Source organism: Ailuropoda melanoleuca, chromosome 9 (genome assembly GCF_002007445.2).
Source record: "Ailuropoda melanoleuca isolate Jingjing chromosome 9, ASM200744v2, whole genome shotgun sequence".
In the NCBI taxonomy this organism is placed as follows: Eukaryota; Metazoa; Chordata; class Mammalia; order Carnivora; family Ursidae; genus Ailuropoda; species Ailuropoda melanoleuca.
In genome coordinates this window covers 71,019,763-71,043,305 of record NC_048226.1, presented here as the reverse complement: position 1 = coordinate 71,043,305, position 23,543 = coordinate 71,019,763, and the positions used below count along the sequence as shown (strand labels likewise).

At 33.5% G+C, this 23,543-nt stretch overlaps 1 protein-coding gene across 49 annotated transcripts in view; it reads right to left on the bottom strand.

The window, feature by feature from the left end:
• The window catches only part of RIMS2 (regulating synaptic membrane exocytosis 2), a 611,447-nt gene that overhangs the window by 207,897 nt on the left and 380,007 nt on the right, over nt 1–23,543 (bottom strand). For 26 of the 49 annotated variants that reach the window (XM_034668422.1, XM_034668421.1, XM_034668424.1 and 23 more), the window contains 4 exons: nt 21,049–21,117; nt 14,957–15,113; nt 13,167–13,283; nt 4,507–4,572 (listed from right to left, as the gene is read on the bottom strand). In XM_034668422.1, coding sequence (XP_034524313.1) covers nt 4,507–4,572; nt 13,167–13,283; nt 14,957–15,113; nt 21,049–21,117 — 409 coding nt within the window. The remainder of the gene's footprint in view (nt 1–4,506; nt 4,573–13,166; nt 13,284–14,956; nt 15,114–21,048; nt 21,118–23,543) is intronic. The other 23 variants (XM_034668427.1, XM_034668431.1, XM_034668416.1 and 20 more) reach the window with 1 other exon arrangement.

Here is a 23,543-nt window from a genome sequence, read left to right as displayed (position 1 = left end):
CTGAACTTGTCTCTCGCCTAAACTAATTTCTCTCTGAATAATCTCCCCCCATTCACCTTTGTTAAGGTACCACATGCATCCAGTTACCCAAACTATAAGACTCATTGTGTTTCTTGACTCTTTACTCCCCAACATCCAAATGCTATTACTTACCATGTATTATTGCTTGCGATTGATTAAATCTCTGATCTTCTTTCTATCTCCCCACCCATTACTTTACTCAGTTCAGGCCCTCAAAGAGTTTTCTGCTGCCCAAGACCAAGGCAGCAAATATCTTTTTTTTTTTTTTTAAAGATTTTATTTATTTGACAGAGATAGAGACAGCCAGCAAGAGAGGAAACACAAGCAGGGGGTGGGAGAGGAAGAAGCAGGCTCATAGCAGAGGAGCCTGATGTGGGGCTCGATCCCGCAACGCCGGGATCACGCCATGAGCCGAAGGCAGACGCTTAACCTCTGTGCCACCCAGGCGCCCCGGCAGCAAATATCTTTATGCATGTTTTTCTTTCCCACACCCTTTTGTCTCAAATCAACCATCCACATAGTCTCTAGAGTAATTATTCTAGAATGAATAATAATATTATAACCATCGCCTAATTAAAACTCTTTAAAGTACCTCTATCACTTACAGTCTTAGATCTAAATTCCTTAACAGAACATACAAGGTCATCCATAACTGGGACCATCTCTATATCCTAGATTCATTTCCTGCTATTCCCTGCCTTGTGGATAGTGCTCCAATAGCACTAAAACAGGTTATTTATTACTTTAGTGACTTTGCTCATACATTTCTTTAGAATTCCACTGACATTCTACCTTACCTCTATATAAATCTAAATAATTCCAATTCCTCTTTTAAGATAAGAACCTAGTGGTCTTCTCCATGACATCTTTACATGAAAGACCACCATCATGTTGCCAAACACTGATTTCTTAGTATGCTGTGTATAGCTTTAAGTAGAGAGAAATACTAGAGGGGGAAAAAAAGTATGTGGGTAAATTTTTAAATATAAAAGATATATTTATTAAAATAAAGGCTATATCTTAATTAAGATATTAATAAAAGGTAACATGGTATCTATTCTAAATATGTGTTTAAATGTTGACTGCGTTTAAAAATACACAGTAACTCAGATTAGATTTGTACTGGTTAGCATAACCTGGTCAGAAGAAAAAGAGTTTTGATTCCTAATATTAGTTAATATTTGTCTCCTGAAATAATATAAAAAATTTAGCAACCATTATTTAAGCCTCTATTCACCTGTTCCAAGGAGATAGCACTCATAATATTTCATTTTACAACGTTAGGATAAAGAGACTGGTTCTGATTCTTCACAGACTGGAGATGTCATGTTTAATTTACTACCTTCATTCCATTCAGAAAATTGCAGGTTTCATATAGTGTAGTGTAGCTACACTATAGTCCACTTGGAGCTATTAACACATATTTATCCCCAGAAGGGGAATTCCCAGACCATGACAGTAAATGCCACCTTGAAATCGGGGCTGAGAAATTGGACGCTTAGAGAGTTGGTACCACTTTCTTTTCTTTCCTTCTCTTTCTTTTTTTCCTCCCTCTTTCCTCCTCTCCCTCGCTCCTTCCTTTCTTTCAAAACTCTCAATAAAGAGGTCGCTTTTCTTCTAAGTGTTCAGTTATTTTGACTCAAGAAAGTGAATTAGGGAGATTTTAGAAAATTTAGTTCAGAACGATTCTGCAAGAGAAAGAGAGTGATCCAGATTTGAACTCTGTCAAATAGGTAAAAGAAGAACAGTGTAGCAAGGGAATTAAGGATATTTCTAAGAATGAACTCAACCTCTGGATATATAAGTAAGTGAAGTGGAGACTAATAGGGAAAGGAAGAGGGGTCAAAAGTGTGGAGTTCTCTATTGAGATACAAAGTGTTAGTGAGGTCAAAGTAACTCAATGAAAAAATAAGAAAGAACCATGTGTAGTTCTGGTCCAAGAGTGAAGTATTTAAATTAAGATTTTAGAGGTCCAATAATTTCAAGTGATGATTAGATTTAGATATGGTCATGGCAGTGACTGACTAAAGTAGAATTGGGGATAAAGTTCACTACCTCCAATTTGAGACAGCTAAGGAAGTGAGTGGTTGCTTGAATAGGTCATTTATATGAATGCTAACATCACTCTGGTTGATGGTAGGAATTATTAAAAGTTAGACTAAAGCCAGGTGCTAAAATCTTCAGTGAATAAAATGGAATAACCAAGAGGTCACCAGATGATCTCAACATGGAAGGGCTGTGCTCAGTTGCATTACATACAAACGTACAGGGGTTAAACTAAAGACAAGAAGCCTAGAACATTATGGTAATAAACACAGGAGAATAGATACCTGGTTATATCCTCAACAATCCTAGAATCTCGTAGTGGATTGAGGTGAGGATCAGAAAGACTGAGTAACTAAAAAAGTTAGCAAAGTGAAAACGAATGACCAAAGTCACTTTAAAAAAAAAAAGCAAAGGAAGGGGATATTAAACTGAAAATCAGTATAGGGTTTATTACTTCTATGAAAGAGGTATATGGATTCAATAGGCAAAGATTCTACAGATAGATAAGCAATAAGTAAAACCATATATTCCAGTTTTCAGTTTGGGTGGTAGATTCATGAATTTCATTTTATCATTAAGCTTTGAAATGTGCACACATTCTTTTTTGTGTAATAAACTGATAATGATGAAAGATAGAATTTTTAAAAGCTACTAAAGAATTTCATTCTTATAATATCTACCCAATTTGTCTAGAGTAGGTATACATGAGTCTCACATACTGGAATCGTCTAAGTGATGGCAAATCTTACAGTAAGATACATGATTACTTGTCTTCTAAAACTGATTTTCTTAACTGTGTTTTACTTTAATGTAAACATTAATGATATTGTGTTTCCTGACCATAAAGTAAATCATGGCATAAAAGGCAATTCAGAAATATATCCCACAAAATAGGCCAGCTAGGCTAGGGGTCAGAATTTGAATAAGTACATGAAATTGATAACCAACCTAGAGCTGGTCAAGAACTGATTCTACACATGTTGGCTCATTGAAAAAAATAAATAATATGAAGCAATCTACTTATTGATAACTAAGATAAGTAGAATATTAAAAAAAACCTAATATGGTGCAAGATTTTAACTTAAATTTAAATGAAGATACCAGCTGAATTAGAATAAGCCTGTAATCAGTAATGTCTCATTTATGTCATCCACTTTAAGAAAGGTCTTGGTCAATTACAGGGATAGTTATAGAACTACTTCCTTACATTTTTGTAAGGTAATTGTATAATTGCTGCAAACCCAAAATAGAATGCAATATACAGCAAAAGTAAAAAAAAAAAAAAAAGACATAACAAAAAAGAATTATTTAGTAATAAAGCAAAGTGACAGAAAAGAGACTGAGAAAACGCAAAGGACAATAAAATACAGCAATAATCACTATCATATAATAAACCGGAAGGCACTAAATTTCAATTACATTTACTGAAAGACATCACAAAACTTCCATCATTAGGAATCTATTGTTGATATTATCTCTTATGTTTCCTTCTACATTTATCTACACGAATTCAATCCTTAGGGATTTACTCGTTAGTTTCAATTATTTTTTTCTAAACTCTTTTATTAATAACCCTTAATAAATTAATAGTACAAAAGTGGTCACACATAACCCAGATTACTTTGAAACAATTCTTTATCTATACTAGCTGAACCCACTACCACATTATCACTGCCATTCTCTTCTCTGCCTGCAGGGCCTCAAAATGTCACAGAAGGGGCTCAAATCCCTAAAGCTACATAAAGCCTCGAGAAACAGTAAGCTTTTAGAGATCTTCTTTCCCTTCTTTTTTCTTTCTCTTCTTTTTTTATCCTTCCTTCTGTCAAATGCCAAGTAATTGATATTTCCCTTTAATCTAAGGAGAATGGTGGTAAGGTAGAAATGAACAAGGATTTTTTCACAGACCCAATATTCCCCATGGATCCAGGATTATCTATGACCAATGACTAGATCACAGCCACCTTTGACAAGGTAAACTATAAACTGATCAGTTCAACCCAAGCACTTCTAGGACTGATTCCTCAACTGTGGGGGGGAAGTGGGGAAGCAGATTGTTAAGACATGTGAAAACCAGTGCTGTCTAAATATATAGTTATGCAGGTGGTCAGTCAAATGCAATTAAATTTTAAAAATACTGTTATTTCTATCCTTTTCGGTAATCGGGTTAACTGTAAAGCCTGGTGAACCAAATTTTTAGAGTCATCAAAGAGAAGATACTAGGTCATTAAAGGGAAGCTATGTTTTTGACATCTTACTACAATTAAAGTATTTACATATGCTTTATTTTCTACCATTTTAAGGATAATATTTCTACATTTCTACATTTCATGAATAATCATATATGTATACATCAAAAGCAGAAATAGAAGTGAATTATATCACAGCATTAGACAGGCACATGCAATTCTACGAACAGACTCAATTGTAAGAAAAATATACCTGCCATCCCTGTGATGATGTTCAATGTTCTGACTGTATCTGGAGCGAGGTAGAGTAAGAAAATGACTGCAAGCACGGCAGAAACAAGAATATAAATGAGACTCAGGAAAGAAATGAAAAGGTATCGTTTAATTTTAAAAAGTGAAATTCAAAAAAGATAAGCAGATAGTAAGCAAAGCAAATGAAAATTGTTACTAGAAAGCTTGCCCTTTCCTCCCAATGTCCATTGTAATATGGCAGTGCTAAAGTTTAAAATATTCTAAGTATTCCAAAATAAACACAACAAAAACATAGCAAATCAAGATTTAAACAAATCATATTTCAAAACAAAATCTTATCAATTATCACTCAAACATCTCTAGCACCATCTATAAAATGTATACAATATGTAGTTGCTGTCCCTTTTTGAGGAGGAAAGATGGGAAGAGAAAAATAATAAAATAACAAAGTTTAAGAAGAAAATAAAGAGGTAATTTCTAATACACACTTAAAAGATTTTATGAGGTAATTATTTCTTCTTAGATTATGAATAAGTAAAAATAACTAAAAGGGCTAAAAAATTCCATTTAGTAAGGAATAAACTGACCTGAATTATTATCTGGTTATTACTTTTATTTATTAGGTTCATTGGATGCTATCCATTTTTCCATTCACTGTGTTTAGTACGTGTTTATTACCTACTGTGGGCTGTGCTACACTTCACGCCTCATGACTATCATAAGCCATCAAAGCAGCACACTGGCCTTGCACCCATCTCCAGTGGTTCTTCTTCTTTCCACAGAGCCAATTTAAACTTTTCTCTTTTCCTAAAACCTTTCATGCCAACACACTTAATTTTGGCAGATGATCACTACGTTTTAGTTCTTTTAAAAAAGGAAACCAACTTTGAATTCTCTCAACTGTCATATTTCTACCACTAAATACAGAGTACCTATACTTATATCTTCACTTGTCATTTTCTTTGCACCAAAGGAAGAAACTCCTCTACTTGTAATCCTAATTTCCCACATGACCTTCCTCCCTTCATTATTGTCTCATGCCTTCCATTCCTGAACTGCACTTGCTCCTAAAAATAAACCCTTCGCTAAATCTTGCCTTCCTCTCAAGCCCTAGCATGTCTCTGACTTTGCTTTCATCATACAACATATCAGCCATATCTACAATTCTTGCCACCCCTTTCTCACTTCTCATCCAAGCTTTAGGCTCATTGTATGCAATATGACTTTCAGCCTCTACCATTCTCTAGAAGCTGGCCTGTGAATGTTACCTGTGAAATCCTGAAAAATCCTTTAACTTCTTGATCTTCATCATATTACCCTTACCTATGGTGCTACACCTTGATTTTCAACCTCTGTTTCTTGACCCTCTCTCTTCTCTTGGTTTTTGAAACATGATTCTCTCAAGCTAATAAAAATAGTATTTACATAACACTTAATGAGGTGACAAGTACTCCATTAAAGGTTTGTCTACTTTATCTCATTTATTTCTCATAAAACTCTTTGAGGTAAATTCTAGTATTGCCACAGACGGCAAAACGGAGGCTGTGGGCGCGTATAGTAAGTAGCCGGACTGGGTTTCAAACTCAGGTCTTCTTTAATCCGAAATTCAGGCTCTTAATATTTACAGGTACGGCCTGGTTTCCCACCTATCTAGCTGCTTCTTTACCCATTTCATTTACTGGATTCTCTTTCTTTTTATTCCTTAGAGGCAGTGGTTTCCCAGGATGGGTTCTTCAAACTTCTTTATATTCCATCACATTCTTTCTGGATTATATCATTTCTTTTATAGTGTGAACTCTCACTTTGTTTAGCTTTCATTTTTCTTTGGGTATCACAGCACATTTCCAGCTGCTTCCTGGGCTCTCCACATGGCTCCCTGACTGTCGTGTAGACACTTCAGAAAAACACATGTTAATTTTGAGGTCTGAGCAAGACATTCGCCTATTTGGACACCTGGTGCTGCATTTGTGAAATGAGGGGGCTGGAGCAGTAGTTTTCAAACTTTCTTTTTGATCAAAAGACCACTGTTTTTTTGGAACTAATTTTTACATAAAACCAATCATTAAGAATCCAATAAAATCAGAATGACTCTGGCTAAAGAGGGAGTGAGAAGGCTAATCCCTATCCATTTGGCGTCGTCCTTCCCTACAACAGCAGTCCCTCAGGTACCTCTTCAGAATTGAGGACTCCATGATCTCTAAAAGACCCTCTAGTTTCAAATATAATTCTTGAACCCTCCTTTGATACTTAATATAATACTTCAGCTATTCCTCTTCGTGTAATTCCAGTTTTAACTAAAGATTTGAATATTTACTTAACAAACCAAGTCTTAAAAATCTCATAATTTAACTCCTCCATTTTCCTTATTTTCCACGTTTAATTGATTTATAAACCTTGCTAGTTCTAATGCTTAAGTAACTCAGATTTATCTCCTTTTTTCCCTTTCTCCTGCTACGTTCAATCAGGCTTACCATGTCTACTGATACAATCTATTGTCTCCCCTCCTTCAACCCCAACCCTTTCTTGATCCAATCCATTTTCCACTTTGTCTACAAGCAAGACAATTACAAATTATGCTTTCAATCATGTAGGTACTTTGCTTAAAATCCTTCATTGCTTTCATGTATCAAAAACAAGTACATGTTCCTTAAAATGGCATACAAATTGAGCTCTAAACTATTTCAACCTTCATATCCTATCACTTCCCATCCCCCATACTACAACTTTTTATGTGGGTATGCCAGACCACCTAAGATTCTCTAAATATATCCCATATTTTCCTGAGTCTGAGACTGTTCATGCTTATCACCCTGCCAAGAATGCCATTATCCTTCCTCTGTCTCCACTTTATTGCCTTTGAAAATTCTACTCAATCTTTAAAGTCCAACTTCCCTTTGAAGCTTTTTTCCAATACTCAAGCAAGTAATTTTCTCTCTAATCTATTCCAGTAATATTATGCTCAGGCCTGACAGGCTTCTATGTTTTATAATTAGTTGGTATATTATATAATTAGTTGGTATATATGAGTTGGTATAATTAGTTGAATCACCTGTTTATTTAGGCCAGGATAATGCATATTTTAAATCTTTGTACAAAATTGGCTGACACACTCAATAAATACATTGGATTGAACTAAAAAGTAAAAACAGAATTATGCTATTTTCATGGTGTTCCTACCCTCCAAAGAAGGCAATGCTTCACATAATCACAGAAACTTCTAGAAATGTAAACGGAACATTACAAACCCATGTAGCATAAAAAAAAAAAGTAAAACAGTATTCAAAAAAGACATTCCTGGCATTACAAAGAGTAGAAGTAATACCCAACAGTTGTGATGTTAGGATTTATTGCATTAAGAACAAATAGATCTTCTCTGAAAATTACTTGAGCAATAAAAATATGTAAACTCCAAAACCTATTAAAATTTTCAAACTCATAGAACATATATATTGTCATCAATTTCTAATACTTTCCTTGGGGAGCCTTATAGTTAATTTTGTCTCTATAAAGCCAAAGAAAACATTAAGCAAGGATTACCTTTATCAAACATCAGTTTGTTTTATTTCCCTTTTAGTGACAGCTAATTTAATTGGCCCAAGGGGTGGGGGTGTTATTTCTGGGTGTGTCTGTGAAGGTGTTTTGGGATGATATTAGCATTTGAATCAGTGGACTCAGTAGATTGCCCTCCTCAATCTGAGTGAGCAACATATAATCTGGTGAGAGGCTCAACAGAACAAAAGGAGGAAAAAGGATGAATTCCTCCCTTTTTCCTGCCTCACTTTAGGGCTGGACATCTCTTATCTCTCTGGCCCTCACACTGGGATTTATGACATTGGCCACCTTGGTTCTCAAGCCTTTAGACTTGGACTGAATTATACATCATTTCATGGGTCTCCAGCTTGCATAGAGCAGATAGTAGGCTCTTTTGACCTCCATAATTATGTGAGCCAAATCCTTATTATCTATCTATCCTACTGGCTCTGTTTCTTTGGAGAACCCAGAATGCATAGTTTTCTATAATCATGTTATGCCTCTTTTTTTTAATAATAATTTTTTATTATGTTATGTTAGTCACCATACAGAACATCCCTAGTTTTTGATGTAATGTTCCATGTTATACCTCTTAACACAATCTGGTCATGATCCCCCTTGAGATTCTGCTGAAAACTATAAAACTACATTGATGAATATTACATAAAATTAACCACAATGTATTGGTAGTAAAATCCACCTGAGATCCAGAGATGCATCCAAGGTCCTTTCCACATCCACTTAAAAACATTTCGTTTACTCTTCTCAATTAAATCATTCTTACTTTTCTTCCAAAATTAATGGAATTATAAAACCTAATCAAACAATACTGTCACGAATACACATAATGAGTTAAAAAATTGTTAAAAATTGCAATTTATCTAATCTCTGAAACTTTTAAAAAATTGAACAGAGCAGTAACTCATTGTAAAAGAAAAAAATAGAAAACTAAAAAAATTACTATTTTTAAAAAGTGAAAAAAAAGAATTTACAGATTCAAAAATCATAGTGACAAATATCACTATTCAAATAATTGAACTGGATTGCTGATCTAATTTCTAGACACTTAGATTCTTACTAAGAAATGTAATCTTTAAAGACAGAACAAAACTGTATTTATAATGAATTATTCTTCCATTATATCAGATGAGCCTGAATGTCTCCTTTGAGAAACTACCAAACAAAGAGGATTGCAAAAAGAAGACATAAAATATCTCATCCTTAAATAACCTATAGTTTTTGAAAGCAAAGTTTCCAACAATCTCAACTGAAGGCAAAACTTTATGTTCTGTTAATGTTTTGCTACTTTATAGTTCCTAAAATATACTCAGTATGATTTAACTATGTTAAAATATATTCTTAAAATGTAATAAAATGTATTATTTTTGTAAAGTAAATTCTCTTTTTTTCATTTACTTTCTCTGTATTTTCAAACTTTTAGAGATGTGCTCCCCTCATAGCTGATAACTAAAAGGACCAAGACCACTATAAACAGTTATGGGTAACTTTGACACTTTCTTGTTGCTGGTTGGCTGATAAAGAGTAAGAAATGGCATTAAGTGTGGGAAGTATCCTAGAGATCCACATAATATGACATTTTTCTTTTTAGAATACAAATGTATTAATTGAATGCACAAAAGAAAAAAGCTTATGAAGTAATATATCTTAGGCCAGGGTTAATTGTATTTTTTTTCTTATTATGCTAATGGTATACTGCATAGAATTAAAGGTACCCAGTATATTTTGGCCTCCAGGATAGACATAAAAATGAGTACTGCATGATATCTCTGACACATTACAGAAATATTATCTAGTACTCTATACTTATTCTAATAGTAAATTAACTCATGTAAACAAATAAGATCTTGAAATGGTTTCTAATAGTAAAGCCACATAAGTTGCCCCAGGAAAATAATGTTCCTAGTCATTGTTACCAGGGTATACCAGAGAAACAATGATCCAAAAAGTATGGGGGATGGAGAGGAAGATGAACAATGTCTGTTATAATTCATCATTTTAACTAATAGCCCTCCATCCGAGTAATCCAAGATTACTTGTAAATAACCTATTTTCTTTCCAAACAGAATAGCATTTTGACTAATGATGACAGAGTGAGATGTGCAGAGATATAAAGATCCAGTCAAATTTTGATGTATAATTCTTTTTAACATTACGTATAAGAAAGAGATACAAATACTATTATCTCCTTCGTATACCACTTAAGTTTAGCCAGGCACCATAAATTAATTCCAAATAGTATAATTTCTCACCCAATGTAGCCAATGTAAAAGACATTATCTTCATGCACAACTTTCCAATATGTCCCAACTCCTTCATCCTTCATACTGTGTCTTTCTGATATATATGTGTGTTCTGCCTCTGTATTTATACTCTTGTTCTTGCCTAAATAAGCATGTCCATTTTTCAAGGTCCAACTCATGTTCTACACTCTCCACAAAGCTTTAAAAAAAAATCTGTATTAACTGATTTCTCTTTTTTCTGCTTAGTTAATAAGCACATTAAGATGTCAATTATTTGTAAGCCACAAGATCCTTTAAAATGTTAACAGTAAGGCACATTTTTTGAGTACATACTATGCAACTGGAGGCGCTGTGTCATTTAATCTACCTGACAAACCCTAAAAGTTGGTACTAATGTTCTAATTTTATAGATAAGGAAATCAAGTCTCAAAGACATTCATTTTCCCAAAGAAACACAGCTAGCAAGTAATAAAAAGCCTACATTCAAATGCAATGTCATTTGGTTCTAAATCCTACAAAAAAGAGCATATTCAATAAAATACTCTTCTGGTCCAGTGTACCATTTATTATTGACAAGGAAAGTTAATGCACCACTCAAAATGCCTAAAATTTACTTACTATGTCAAAGGAAATTCTCTTTTAGGCCTTTTAATCAACAGGATTTTTGATTGACCATATAAAATGCTATTCATGAAAATTCACTATAAGAGTTCTAGATTATTCTTACCTTCTAAAGAGTGCATTAAAATTATGATATCTTCGCATGCATTCTATTATTGAAAATCTCTTAGAATATTTAGAATATAAAGGAGACAACAGAAATTAAGAACCCATTGTTTAATAATGTGATAGGCTACCTAACATGGATACTACTGTACTTTTTGATTTTTGATCCCTCATGTTAATAAGTAATGTTTACACGGATAACTCAAAAATAACATTAGAAACAGTTTTATAGTCCTCTTTAAAAGAAATTCTATTTTAGTTATTTAAAAAAAATTAAAACAGCTCACAATTAGGAGTAATTATGATTTGGTAATTTACAGCATTCTAAAAAAGTGATGAAACCCCAGGGGTCAAATTCCTCCAAAACTTCTGAATTACCTGAACATTTTTGTCAAACTAAAAGATTCATAAAAGTAAACAAGAAAAAACATAATGACATATCAGTTATGACTATAACAGCTATATACCAAGGATTTAACAGCAAGTCTTTTATCATTAATGTTATGGCCATTTGTCTTAAAATATTGGTAAATTATTATATGGTTGACATGATAGTGACTATTTTTGTTTGTAAATATAATTCTCGAGGTTAATTTTATTTTATTCTTCTCTGCAAGATTTAGACCATATTGTCTTCAGAGAAAATACCAAGTCCACTTCTCATCCAAAGAAAAAACTTATGTAAATGTGAAAGATTTAAAGCCATTTCCAGACTTTTTTCTTTCATCATTGCCTTAACAAAATTTCAAAGAACAAGGAGTTCATGAATTGCTATGTAAATAATTTCCAGAGATGAACAAACTTATTGGAATTCTATAACGTAATAAAAATACTCATTCACCTACCCTAATATGACTTCTTCCAACTCCTAACCATGCCCATACAGTTATCTTTCTTTCACTAGTAACATATTTGATGTGAATCAATTTCTATAGGTCCCACACATATAACTACCCATAAAGACACAGATCACTATGAAAAAGTTAAGCAAATTAAAAGAAATAAAATACCACATTAACTTTCATTTAACAATTAAGAAAGATATTAATTTAATAACTTCCTATTTCTTCTTAGATCTCAGACACAAAAGCCAATACTTGTTTGACACTATTGAAGATTAGGATAGATGTTCCCTATCTTTTCTTTTTGAAAAGTGTACTTAACACAATGAAATTATAAGCCCAAATTGAGTATAACCCTAGATTTAGATGAAAACAATTAAACTTATAAATATTGACAATGATAAATATTGGTAACTTCTCAGGTCAGTTGATTTAAGACGTTATTAAAATTGGTTTAGGTCCCATACAAAGAGACTTCTGTGTTACCTTGTTATTTTATCATAATATTCTCTGAATAGTAAATTAAACTTTCTTTGCTAATCCTTACCTCAAACCTATTTGACAGTGTGGGGGAAATATCGCAGCATTTTTCTTTATATAGAACCAAACCATGAATTCAAGGATTCATCAATTTGTTTAACTTAAAAAGTTAAGATAATAATTAATAGTTATTAATGTGATTGATGCATTGAAACATATGTTATTTCCAAGTATGTCACATTTAATGGAACAAATTTGGAGAATTTCTCCAAATACAGCAATCAACAAGCATAATTCTTTAAGAAGCTTAAAAGGTTTACTGAAAGCCATGAGGAAAAACCTCTTCATGAATCAGTTTTTGTGTCTGTTTCCTAAACAAACCAGACTTGTGTCAATACTTCTATATATAAAAAAGTCACACTGGTTTCCCTGATGAATGTAAAGACTTTAAATCTATTGTCTCATGAAGTATATTTATATGTAATGATTGGTTATGATAACATGAAAATAATAAAATGTCTATTTTCATTATAATTATCCTTATAACCTCATGTGCAAACTCATTAGCTTAATTGGCTTGATTTAATGAAGGACCTAAACTGCAAGCGCAAGATGATTTTTTTTAAACCAAAGAAAAAGTTGTTCTTGTTTGTTTTATTTTTTAACATGGTGGTCTTAAGAACGAATGTAGGCATTGTAAAGGAAATGGTGTTAGAAGCTAAGAAAACACACATCCAAGTTCTGGATGAAAATATTTTATGGTAATACCTTCTTCCTGAAGGCAGCGATTATAAGGTCTAATAGTATTTAATCCTATTTACCTGTCTCTATCTGGAGAATAATGGTCATCCATGCCACGATGTCTATCCATTCGGCTAATTGTATTATAATGTCCAGCAGCAGAGCGCGTCACTCGAAGCCCCTGTTCCACATTCCGACTGAAATAGCAAAATCCATTAAACGTCTTAATGAACCATAATCATACACTATACTAAGAAATGAGGCTTATTAATAAAGAAAGTAGGAAGACAAAAATCACTGGAATGTCAAGTCCAAGTTTTTCGTTTTAACTAATTGCACCTCGGGCTAATGGATACATTTCCACTGGAGGGAGACAGTGAAGTCAGGAGACGGCTGTTATAACAGAGATAAACACATAAATGTGATATCAATGGGGACAGAGATAAGGATTATCAAAAATTATTAATGGATGACTCCCAGGTTTCTGGTAGTGATTCTTATATGCAATACAGGAGGAAGAATAAATCTGTGTGGAGAAAATGAGTTCAGCTTGTTGCTTATAGATAATATTGTTTTATCTTGTTTTAGGAAAATGATTAGGATCTTTTTTTAAAATCTAAATTGAAATCTTTATAAATTATCAATGATGATTTTTTTTACTCTACCATTCTTGCCCAGGACTGTCAACCTACACACTTCTTTTCATGATGGAATAAGCCTCTTACATAGCTCCTGTTAGTATGGGCTTTCTGTCAGGTGCAGTTGAATCTATTCTAAAACTTTGCTATTTTTTTTTTAGGTGTGTTCAAATATTCTTTTCCTGGTAAAAGTCAACACTCTTTTTTTTTTTTAAATAAGAAATGGCTTAATTTATTAAAGTTAAAATCCAAAATCTAGTTCTGTCTTAAACCTTAAATTTCAGATTACAAATATTATTATATTGATAAGTCTACCACATTTGAGCAATTATTTTTCAGAAGACTTTTAATAATTTTAGTCCCATTTACAAACTTAGTTAATTCAACATCTTCAATCATTTCAAATTTTTATAAACTTAATGCATTTTCTTTCTAATTACTTCAATGGTCTAAATTAAGTAATAACTTTCTAGCAGTTACCTTATACACTAAATAAATTAAATTTATAAATATAACAAATCTTAAGTTCTCTTAGATACCTTAATACCAAGTAAAAAATTAAAATCATAAGGAAAAAGTCTAAATCTAATACTAACTCAATTATTCATTCAAAATAGGCATTATAAGACTATCATTCTAAGAGTTCAAATTTTCTTAAACTTTGCAAGTCTATAAATATGAATTATGTACATATTTCTTGTTAGTAAATATTTTATTTCCATGGCTCTTACTCCTATAAGCCTTTCTGTACGTAACTGGATTGACGATAGAGTTTTTTACAAGTTATAAGACCTAGAGCTGTAGATTTTCTAAGCCACTCTTCCCTCTGCCTGTGCTTTTTATTTTTTATTCTTTGCATGATTGCTCCTACCTTCAAAACCCCATCAGATGTTTATTTTCTCCTATTTCTTAAATTATCAATACCTATATCATTCAAGAGTATAGTTAGTTGGTTCTAACTAGATATGCTCAGTATTGATATGTAACTGAAAGCTGGGTCTTCTTTATGATTTTGAACTCTCACATTGAAGAATACACCCATCTATACCAAAGTTACAAAGTAGCCTATATTTCATATTACTCTCAATATTTAGGTTGGTGAAGAAATATTTGTTTTTCCTCAAGTAACTTTCTTCTGCAAGAATTTATTACCTTTAGAAATTATTGATGATTTGTTGTGATAAGTGGGCTTTTAATACCATCCTACAAATAAAATATATATGGTTTCTTACCTTTGTGGAGGAGGGACACTGGGTGACCATGATCTAGTCCTTCCTATAACATCTACTCGGTGAGGAGACCCTGATGGTGAACAATGGTTTGATGACATTACTTGCTCTGGCACTGATAATGTTGAGCTTTGAAGATCTCGACCATTGTGTCGATAATCTAAAGGTGCAAAGATTAAGAATACAGTTATCTCCCCAATAAGTCCTTTTGCATTTTGTACTTCAGTGAAAAAACTAAATGTTAGTGAATTTGAAAGCTTCTGAATATATTAAATGTAAAGCATAATGAATAAAACATAATACAACCATAAAATAGTATTTCACGAACACTTAAATTAAAAATGAATGACAAATATTTAGATGGCTACTATGTCCAAGGCACTGTGCTGGTTAAAAATTTTTATATACAGTTAGTTATCTTTACTAAAAGAAGCAAGTTTATCGTAAAAACATTTTCACCTCTTCAATAAACTAGAAGAGCTTTAATTACTTCTCAACAACTACAAATATTCAAAATTATTAACTTCCCAAAAATTCCTAGAAGTCTATGATTATTTTTTCAGGAGATAAACAACATTAGAAGTATTCTGAATATCATCTGAAGTACCTATGTAACCTGCTTTTCTTATAGTGATTGACACGGTTGACATACAATAGATGCCTGAGAATAAAAACACGACAGTTTGGAGGAGGGAAACAGCCCAATGATTTGACACACTTAGAAAAAGTGTATTAGAAGTGATAGAACTCAAATGAATCTTAGAAAGCAATGGATATTTAACCAATGGAGAGAAAAATAGAAGGAATTCAAAGTTCATAGAAAAACAGCAGTTCCATGTGGGGCAGCAGTAGGGAAATAAACAGTAAAAGTAAGTTTGACCCATGTTGTGTACATCTAAAACATCATAAGGCTTCTAATGGAAAAAACCTGAACATTTCCGAGCAGGAAGTGATATTATTCCCACCACCGTTATCTTCATCGTGCTCATCATGGCTGCTATTGACTTTCACAATGTGCCAGGAACTCTGCGAGGTGCTGTACAAAGTGTTCTGTTACAACACTTGTCTCAGAAATAACTCAGAAAAAGTATTGGTTCATATGTGATTTTCCCCAACATGCTCACACTTTGCAGTATTATCTGAAGTGAGGTTCCCAAGGAATTCAGCAAGAGAAAGATCTGAGTGCACACGAACGACTAAAGCAGCGGTCTCAAGAGAAAGACATAAGCAGAACAGGGCACAGGGAGAAACTAAGAATGTGATCTCAGCTTGATTCCACTGGAGGCTCTGGAATGTGAACTGTACCAGAGTTGCTCTGACTTTGAAGCAAGGGTCCTGGACTTTAGTACTCCAATGTTAGCCAGTCATGACTGAAGGCTGCCAGTGGGAAGGATTGTTTTCTGTCTGTCTAAGGCCAGTTCTCCGGAAAATGGGGCAGCTGTGAGCTGTGAGCAGCCAGCCTTCACTGGAGATGGTAAAGCAGCTGAACTGAAGAGGATATGGGTGGAGCACCCACAGTGCCCACTCTAGCTACCAAATAATAGCAGCTGAAAGCAAAGTACATTAACACAGCTGCATGCAGAAAGCTAGAGAAATACAGAGCTACATATGATGCTCATTCATCCCATGTTCTTCCTTTTGGCTCACTTTGGTCAAAAAAACTCCCTCTTAGAAGTATTTCTTGCATGGGTTCTTCCTGGTTTTGTGAATATTTCCCTTGACACCATAACTGTGCAGACTTATCCTCTTTTCCATCTAGACATACTCCTTCCATCTAGATACCTTCACTTTATTTTAAATCCCACATTTAATGTTTTTATTGCTTAAAAGTTAACATGACTTTTAAAAATTACATGTATTTTTATTTTTAGTGTTTTGATTACAAAGCTACATGAGTTTTGAATGGTCTGATCTAACCGGTTTTCCCAGATGCCCTGTTGTTTTAGTCCATGATTTTGTAGAGCACAAGGTTTTTTCAGGAATCTCTAAATGATGTGAAAGAACCAAATCTGCAAAGAAGATAATATTAGCTCCATTTTGGGGAGCCTGGGTGGCTCAGTCGGTTAAGCATCTGCCTTCAGCTTAGGTCATGATCCCAGGGTCCAGAGATTGAGTCCTGCATCAGGCTCCCTGCTCAGCGGGGAGCCTGCTTCTCCCTCTGCCTGCTGCTCCCCCTAGTTGTGCTCTCTCTGACAAATAAATAACTAAAATCTTTAAAAAAAAATATTATCCTCATATTATATTTGAGGAAACTGAAATTTACATTAAGAAATTTACTAAGAAATTTAAATTAAGTGTCAAATACAGGGTCTGGGATTAAAAGCAAATTCTGTCTCACTCCCAGTGCTCTCACTGTGCTCTAAGGCTACATTCATCTTTCATGATCAAAGAAATAATTTAGGAAGATGACGCTGACAGCAGTATACTTTAATTCAAACTAAAGGTTAGAGAGATTGCAGCAAGATTAATTGTTCTTATAAAATGTAGAACAGATTGTCCAACAGAACTCTCTAAAATGATAAAAATGTTCTCTATCAGCACTGTCCTATATGGTAGCCACTAGACACACATGACTACTGAGCACTTGAAATCTGGCTAGTGTTAATGAGGAGCTGAATTTTTAATGTATTTATTTTAAATCAGTTTAAATATAAATAGCCACATAGAGCTAGTGGTACGACTTTGGAGTATGACAACTGGTAGTGGAAACAGACTACACAGAAAAAATCAATACAATCAACCATTCAGTAAGTATTTATGACTGTATGAGCATGTTATTCCAGGAGCCAGAGTGAGCAAAACAAAACAAATCCAGTTGGAGTGGTAGAAACAATAAAAATCCCAATAAATAATTACATGATATGTTTGAAGGTTATTAACTGCTAAGAGGAAACCAAAACAGCCAAGGGAGATCAGAATGTCAGAATAGGGAAGCATTTTGCAATTTTATATAAGGTGGTCGGGCACAGAGAGGATTCACTGAGAAGCTGACATTTCAGAAAGACTTGAAGGAAGTGAGACGCTTTGCCAAGTGGATACAGAGAGAGGAGGGTTGCAAGACAAGTGCAAAAACCCCAAGATAAGAGTCAGTTGAACATGTTCACAACAGCAGGGAGAAGAGGGTGCTAGGAGTGGAGCAATGGAAGAGATCAGAGACACTTGGAGGAAGGAGGAAAATCACGTGGGGCCTTATTTTGCTTTGTAAAGATGTTTGGCATTTGATCTGAGTGATTTTTTACCCATTAGAGGATTTTGAGCAGAAACTGGCTATGACCTATCTTCTTTAAACAGGATCACTTCAGTTGCCATGCTGAGAATAGACTGAAAGAAGAAAGGCAATAATTCAGGCAACAGATGAACCAGGACGACAGCAATGGAAACATGGAAAGTAGTCAGATTCTGGACATATTTTGAAGGTAGAGGCATAGGGACGATTTTGTATAAGATTTGATTTGGACATACAAGGAAGAGAAGGACAAAAACAAATCTAAAATTTTAATTCAAGTAAAAGAATGGAGCTGCCATCAAATAACTTGGTTTGGTGGGAAAGATCAGTTTTAGACATGTCAAGTTGAAGATATCTACTACATTTCCAAGCACAGATGTCAAATGGGCAGCAGAAAATAAAAATTTAAAATACAAATGAGTGCTTTTGACTGGACATGTGGGAAGTTTAGCATACAGATACTATTTGAAGGCATGGGACTTTAAAGAGATGTGATCACTAGAGTAATGAATGTAGGAAAAGTCCAACAATGGAGTCTGGGGATATTCTGAAATGAACCAACAACAATCTGTGATCAGATACAAGACCAAAAAAGGGATGAAATAAATGACTCTTAACACTTGATTAGCCCACCAGGAAGTTAAAAGTGTATTACAAAGGGGCTCCCAGGTGGCTCAGTCGGTTAAGCTTAAGCGTTTGCCTTGGGCTCAGGTCATGATCCCTGCGCCCATGGGATTGAGCCCCCCCACCCCACATCCCTCTCATTCCCCCCATCACATTGGGCTCCCTGCTCAGTGGGGACCCTGCTTCTCCCTCTCCCGCTGCCCCTCTCTCTGTCAAATGAATAAATAAAATCTTGTGCTCTCTCTCTCTCTGTGTCAAATGAATAAATAAAATCTTTGGGAAAAAAAGTATACTACAAAGAGAGAAGTTTAGAAGGTTAACCAGTTTGGAGAGGAGGAGTATAACAGTATTTTCAGCCTCGTGGGCAAAAAGTTAAACATGCGGAAAAGAATTTTGGGAAAGGCATTAGGACTGTCAATAAAGTTCTCAGAGACATTCATAAAAAGAACATCATTGAAATCCAAGGTAAGGGAATATATAGAGAGAAAAGAGTTATGACTATGGAGTTTAAAGGAGAGTATTGAGAAAAGGAGGAAGAGTTACCACAAGAAGAAAATTCAAATAATGCAGTCACATGAAAACTAAAAAGAAATACAGAGTTTTAAGAAAATATTCATTATTAATAATATGAAGAGCTACTCAGAAGTAATAAAAAATGAGTATCAGGGTTAGGTAATTAACTTAGGAAATCAGAATATTACATGTGACATTTAAGAGCTAATTACTAAAACATCACTCTACCTTCCCAGTGGAAAATAAATTATTTACATGTACTTGTATATTATTTCAGGTCAGATTAGAAAATAACACTAACATTCTAAGTGGCTATAAACTCATATTTTATATATATATTCCATTTATTTGCATTGTGGGGTGAGTCAATTGGTTCAGAGAATAGTTGGTTTACAATCATTCTCCCTTCCCTACTCAGCATACCATTGGGGCACAAAATCCAGGCCAGCAGTTGCTTCCCTGAGAACCCTAAATTTCAATATCAATCAAAGTTTCTATTTACTTTGAAGAATAATATTAGCAATGCAAATATAAAAAATTACCTCTGACTTGAATTAGAGTAAACAAAGTAAGTAACCACATGGGAAATATTACCCCTGGCATAGTTAATTTTCAGGACATCTGCCTTGCAAAGTTGGAAAAATTAAAGAAAGCAGCTGAAACTGTTCATTATTGAGAAAAGGCTGATAGTTCAGGTTAAAAGGATTTTCAATGGTTGTAACAGATACCCTGAATTTGACAGATATGTATAACATGCAGTTGGAAACGAATCTCTGCATATGGGGAACAAAGTACTAACAGATTTGCTGGTGCCTAGAGTTACACTAGTTGTTTAAAATGCTAGTCAACATGGGGGGTAAGAAGGATTATTTGCTTCATCTGACAGCCAAATTACTTGATAAACGATTGATTGAAGCATTTAGTCTCTATTGAAACTATTGTTAATGATGGAGCTTAAAACAAAAAGGACATTAAAAAAAGAAAACACAGAAAAGTATTTTTTAACAGAATTAAAGTTTAAATCTTAGTTATCATGATACTTAGGTAAATGTAATTTACTAAAGGTGTGAGTCTATGAAAAGATAACATTTCAAAAACCACAATACCATAATCCTGATTTTCATGCTGATAAAAAGAATATGGAAAAGAAAAAAAGAATCTGGTGATGCTTCAACTTTCTAATAGTAACAGATTTAGAGGATTTGAAATCATCTTCATATTTTTTAAGTCATCAGATAAATTTCCAACCATAAATCAGGCACGATTTTAAACTACAATACCATATTTTGAAAATAAAGTTGTGCCTGATACATAATCAACATGACAACAATGAAAAAAATTTCAAAAAGCGCAAATATTTGACATATTTGGGTATGTTGGTGACGTCAAAAAGATTTTTTTTTCACACTGTTACGCAGTATAAAGAAGTTTCATTTATACAATAACTTTTCAAATTTATGGTAAAATCCTTATGATTTAGTAGTTTAAAAGCAGAAAACTTAGAAGTATTCACTTGCAGTAAGAATATTCAGTTTAACAATTGATACAAGAGTTCCAGCAACTGGAATTATTCAAGAGGTTAAATTGCCATAAGGTGGTTTTTTTGGGGTGTGAGGGGATAAACAGGCAAGTTATTTCTTTCTCATTTTATTTATTATTTAATCTGTTTATTGGTAGATAATGATGAATAACCTTCCTTCTTATTACTATAAAATAATTCTGAAATTCTTACCTGATACTATACCAATTCCATCATCACAGTCATAGTCAGAGACTTCACTATCACTTATTCTTTTTGACCCTATGAAGCAAACAATAGAAATAATTAAAATTGCTGATTATTAAGGGGGAAAAAAAAAAACTCCTCACCAACCTGAAAAAAAAAGTGAAAGAATTTTGAATGAAATACTTGAGGATAAAAATATAGAGAGAAGGAAAGTCATTATGAGCTCACACTTATTTTTACTCATATTTCATAATGTGAAGATATTATTCTTAAATTTTATTCTTAAAATGTATAAAATAAATTTCCTAAATGCCTAAAGCTTGAAATAATATTAAATACCAAATAATATATGTACGTGATTTAATGTTGATTGATAAAATCTATTGAACAAAAAGCTAAGTTAAAAATAGCTAAGTTAAGTCAGTCTCAGATGCTTTTAGACAAAGGCACTTAAGTCTATATAAATTTCAAAGCAAAACAAGGTATTTCAAGAGCATTCATGTGCCTTTTTCTAATACGCATGACTAATAAATTAAATGTACCCAATTCTTCATTTTTCACACTCATGGAGAAGTATAATTTAAGACATCTTAAACAATCTTCTTTTAGTATTAGTTTAGCTGTTCCACCATTGCTTTGAAAAGAAAATGAGAAATAAATCATCCACAAACTTATTAATACATCTAAATTGTGTATTAATTACACACAATTGTTATATTTTGTAAGAAAGAGCCTCAAACAGAGCAGTAATAATTAACATAATTAAGACCTCTATTACAAAATTTTAAAATGTTAATCACGTTATGGCAAAAATAGCACTGAACTGATGGTTAAAGCCGATTGTCTTCACATTTGATTATGAAGCATATCACATATGCATATAAACGTGTGATAATGTTTTTTTTTTTTGTTTTTTTGTTTTTTTTTTTTTTTTAAAGATTTTTTTTTTAATTTATTTATGAGATAGAGACAGCCAGTGAGAGAGGGAACACAAGCAGGGGGAGTGGGAGAGGAAGAAGCAGGCTCATAGCGGAGGAGCCTGATGTGGGGCTCGATCCCGCAATGCCGGGATCACGCCCTGAGTCAAAGGCAGACGCCTAACCGCTGTGCCACCCAGGCGCCCCGATAATGTTTTTAATATATCTTTTCTCCTACATGTGTCTCAAAAATAGGCACATCTTACATAATAGAATCCCTTATTACAGTACTTTTTCCTTCCTTACAATCAGAAAATACTTAATGATAAATGAAAACAGCATTGNTCAAAGGCAGACGCCTAACCGCTGTGCCACCCAGGCGCCCCTAATGTTTTTAATATATCTTTTCTCCTACATGTGTCTCAAAAATAGGCACATCTTACATAATAGAATCCCTTATTACAGTACTTTTTCCTTCCTTACAATCAGAAAATACTTAATGATAAATGAAAACAGCATTGCTACTTCAAGAAATGACTGCTTTTGTCAGTCTACTTACACCATACATTATTCATTAAATAGACCAAATTCAGTTATCAGAAAACAAATGCTTTCCTGTAACGTATATAAAACACTGAAAGCTCATGTTTTATCAGGTACCTAAAGTAGCAATGATTAAACATTCTAGGATTGCCCTCCAATATTTCCAACTTCCTCTTAGAAATATTCTATACATTTTAATCTTTTTTTGTTTGTTTTAACCCCTGCCCTCTTGGGAAAGGAGACTCTGTTGCGGGAACCGTTTTCCCCCTTTTAATGGTTACATAAAAGACGTTGATCTGTTTTGATCACGTGGTCCCACTGAATGGGTTCACTGCTATTTTCCTTCCAAAGCCTTCTATCATAAAACTTTAAACCCAATCAAATCATAGGCTCTTACAGCCCCAACTGATATGGAAACTACAATTACCACGCAATATTCCAAAAGACTGAGCACAAAAGGATTTATGGAATTAGTGGATACTTTCTAAACGGATTTGGGGGAAAAAAGGATACCACAGGCGAAGTTATTGAAGAGAAACATGATAAGAATTGCTACTCATCTTGTAACAAGATTTCACCTTGTAAATGTAAATACTCAAGGACAGCATAACGATAGTTTAATGTGCCATATATACTACAGCACAAAGATTACATGCTTTTGGTATTGGTCAAGAATCAGATCTGCCTCTGGTGTAAGATAAGAATGACACCAGCAAAAAATGAAGTTCATTTTATCAGCCTTTGTGAGGGGATTTATTTATTTTTTTTTAAATTGACATAGTAATACTGGTGCTGAAAAAAATAGCCTGTATTTGTCAAGTCTTCCAGTCTTTGAAATTTGTCAGAAGATGAATTATTAAATAATATATTAATAATTCTTACAAATGTTTCATGGATATAGCAGGAATATAAATTCATTTACTATTAGACGCAGAGTTCTCTTTTTTGAGCATGAGATTAAGCTTGCTAATTTGTATCTTTCCTAAATTTTTGTGTGCTTGATCTATCAATGATTGAGAGAAAATTATAATGGAATTTTCT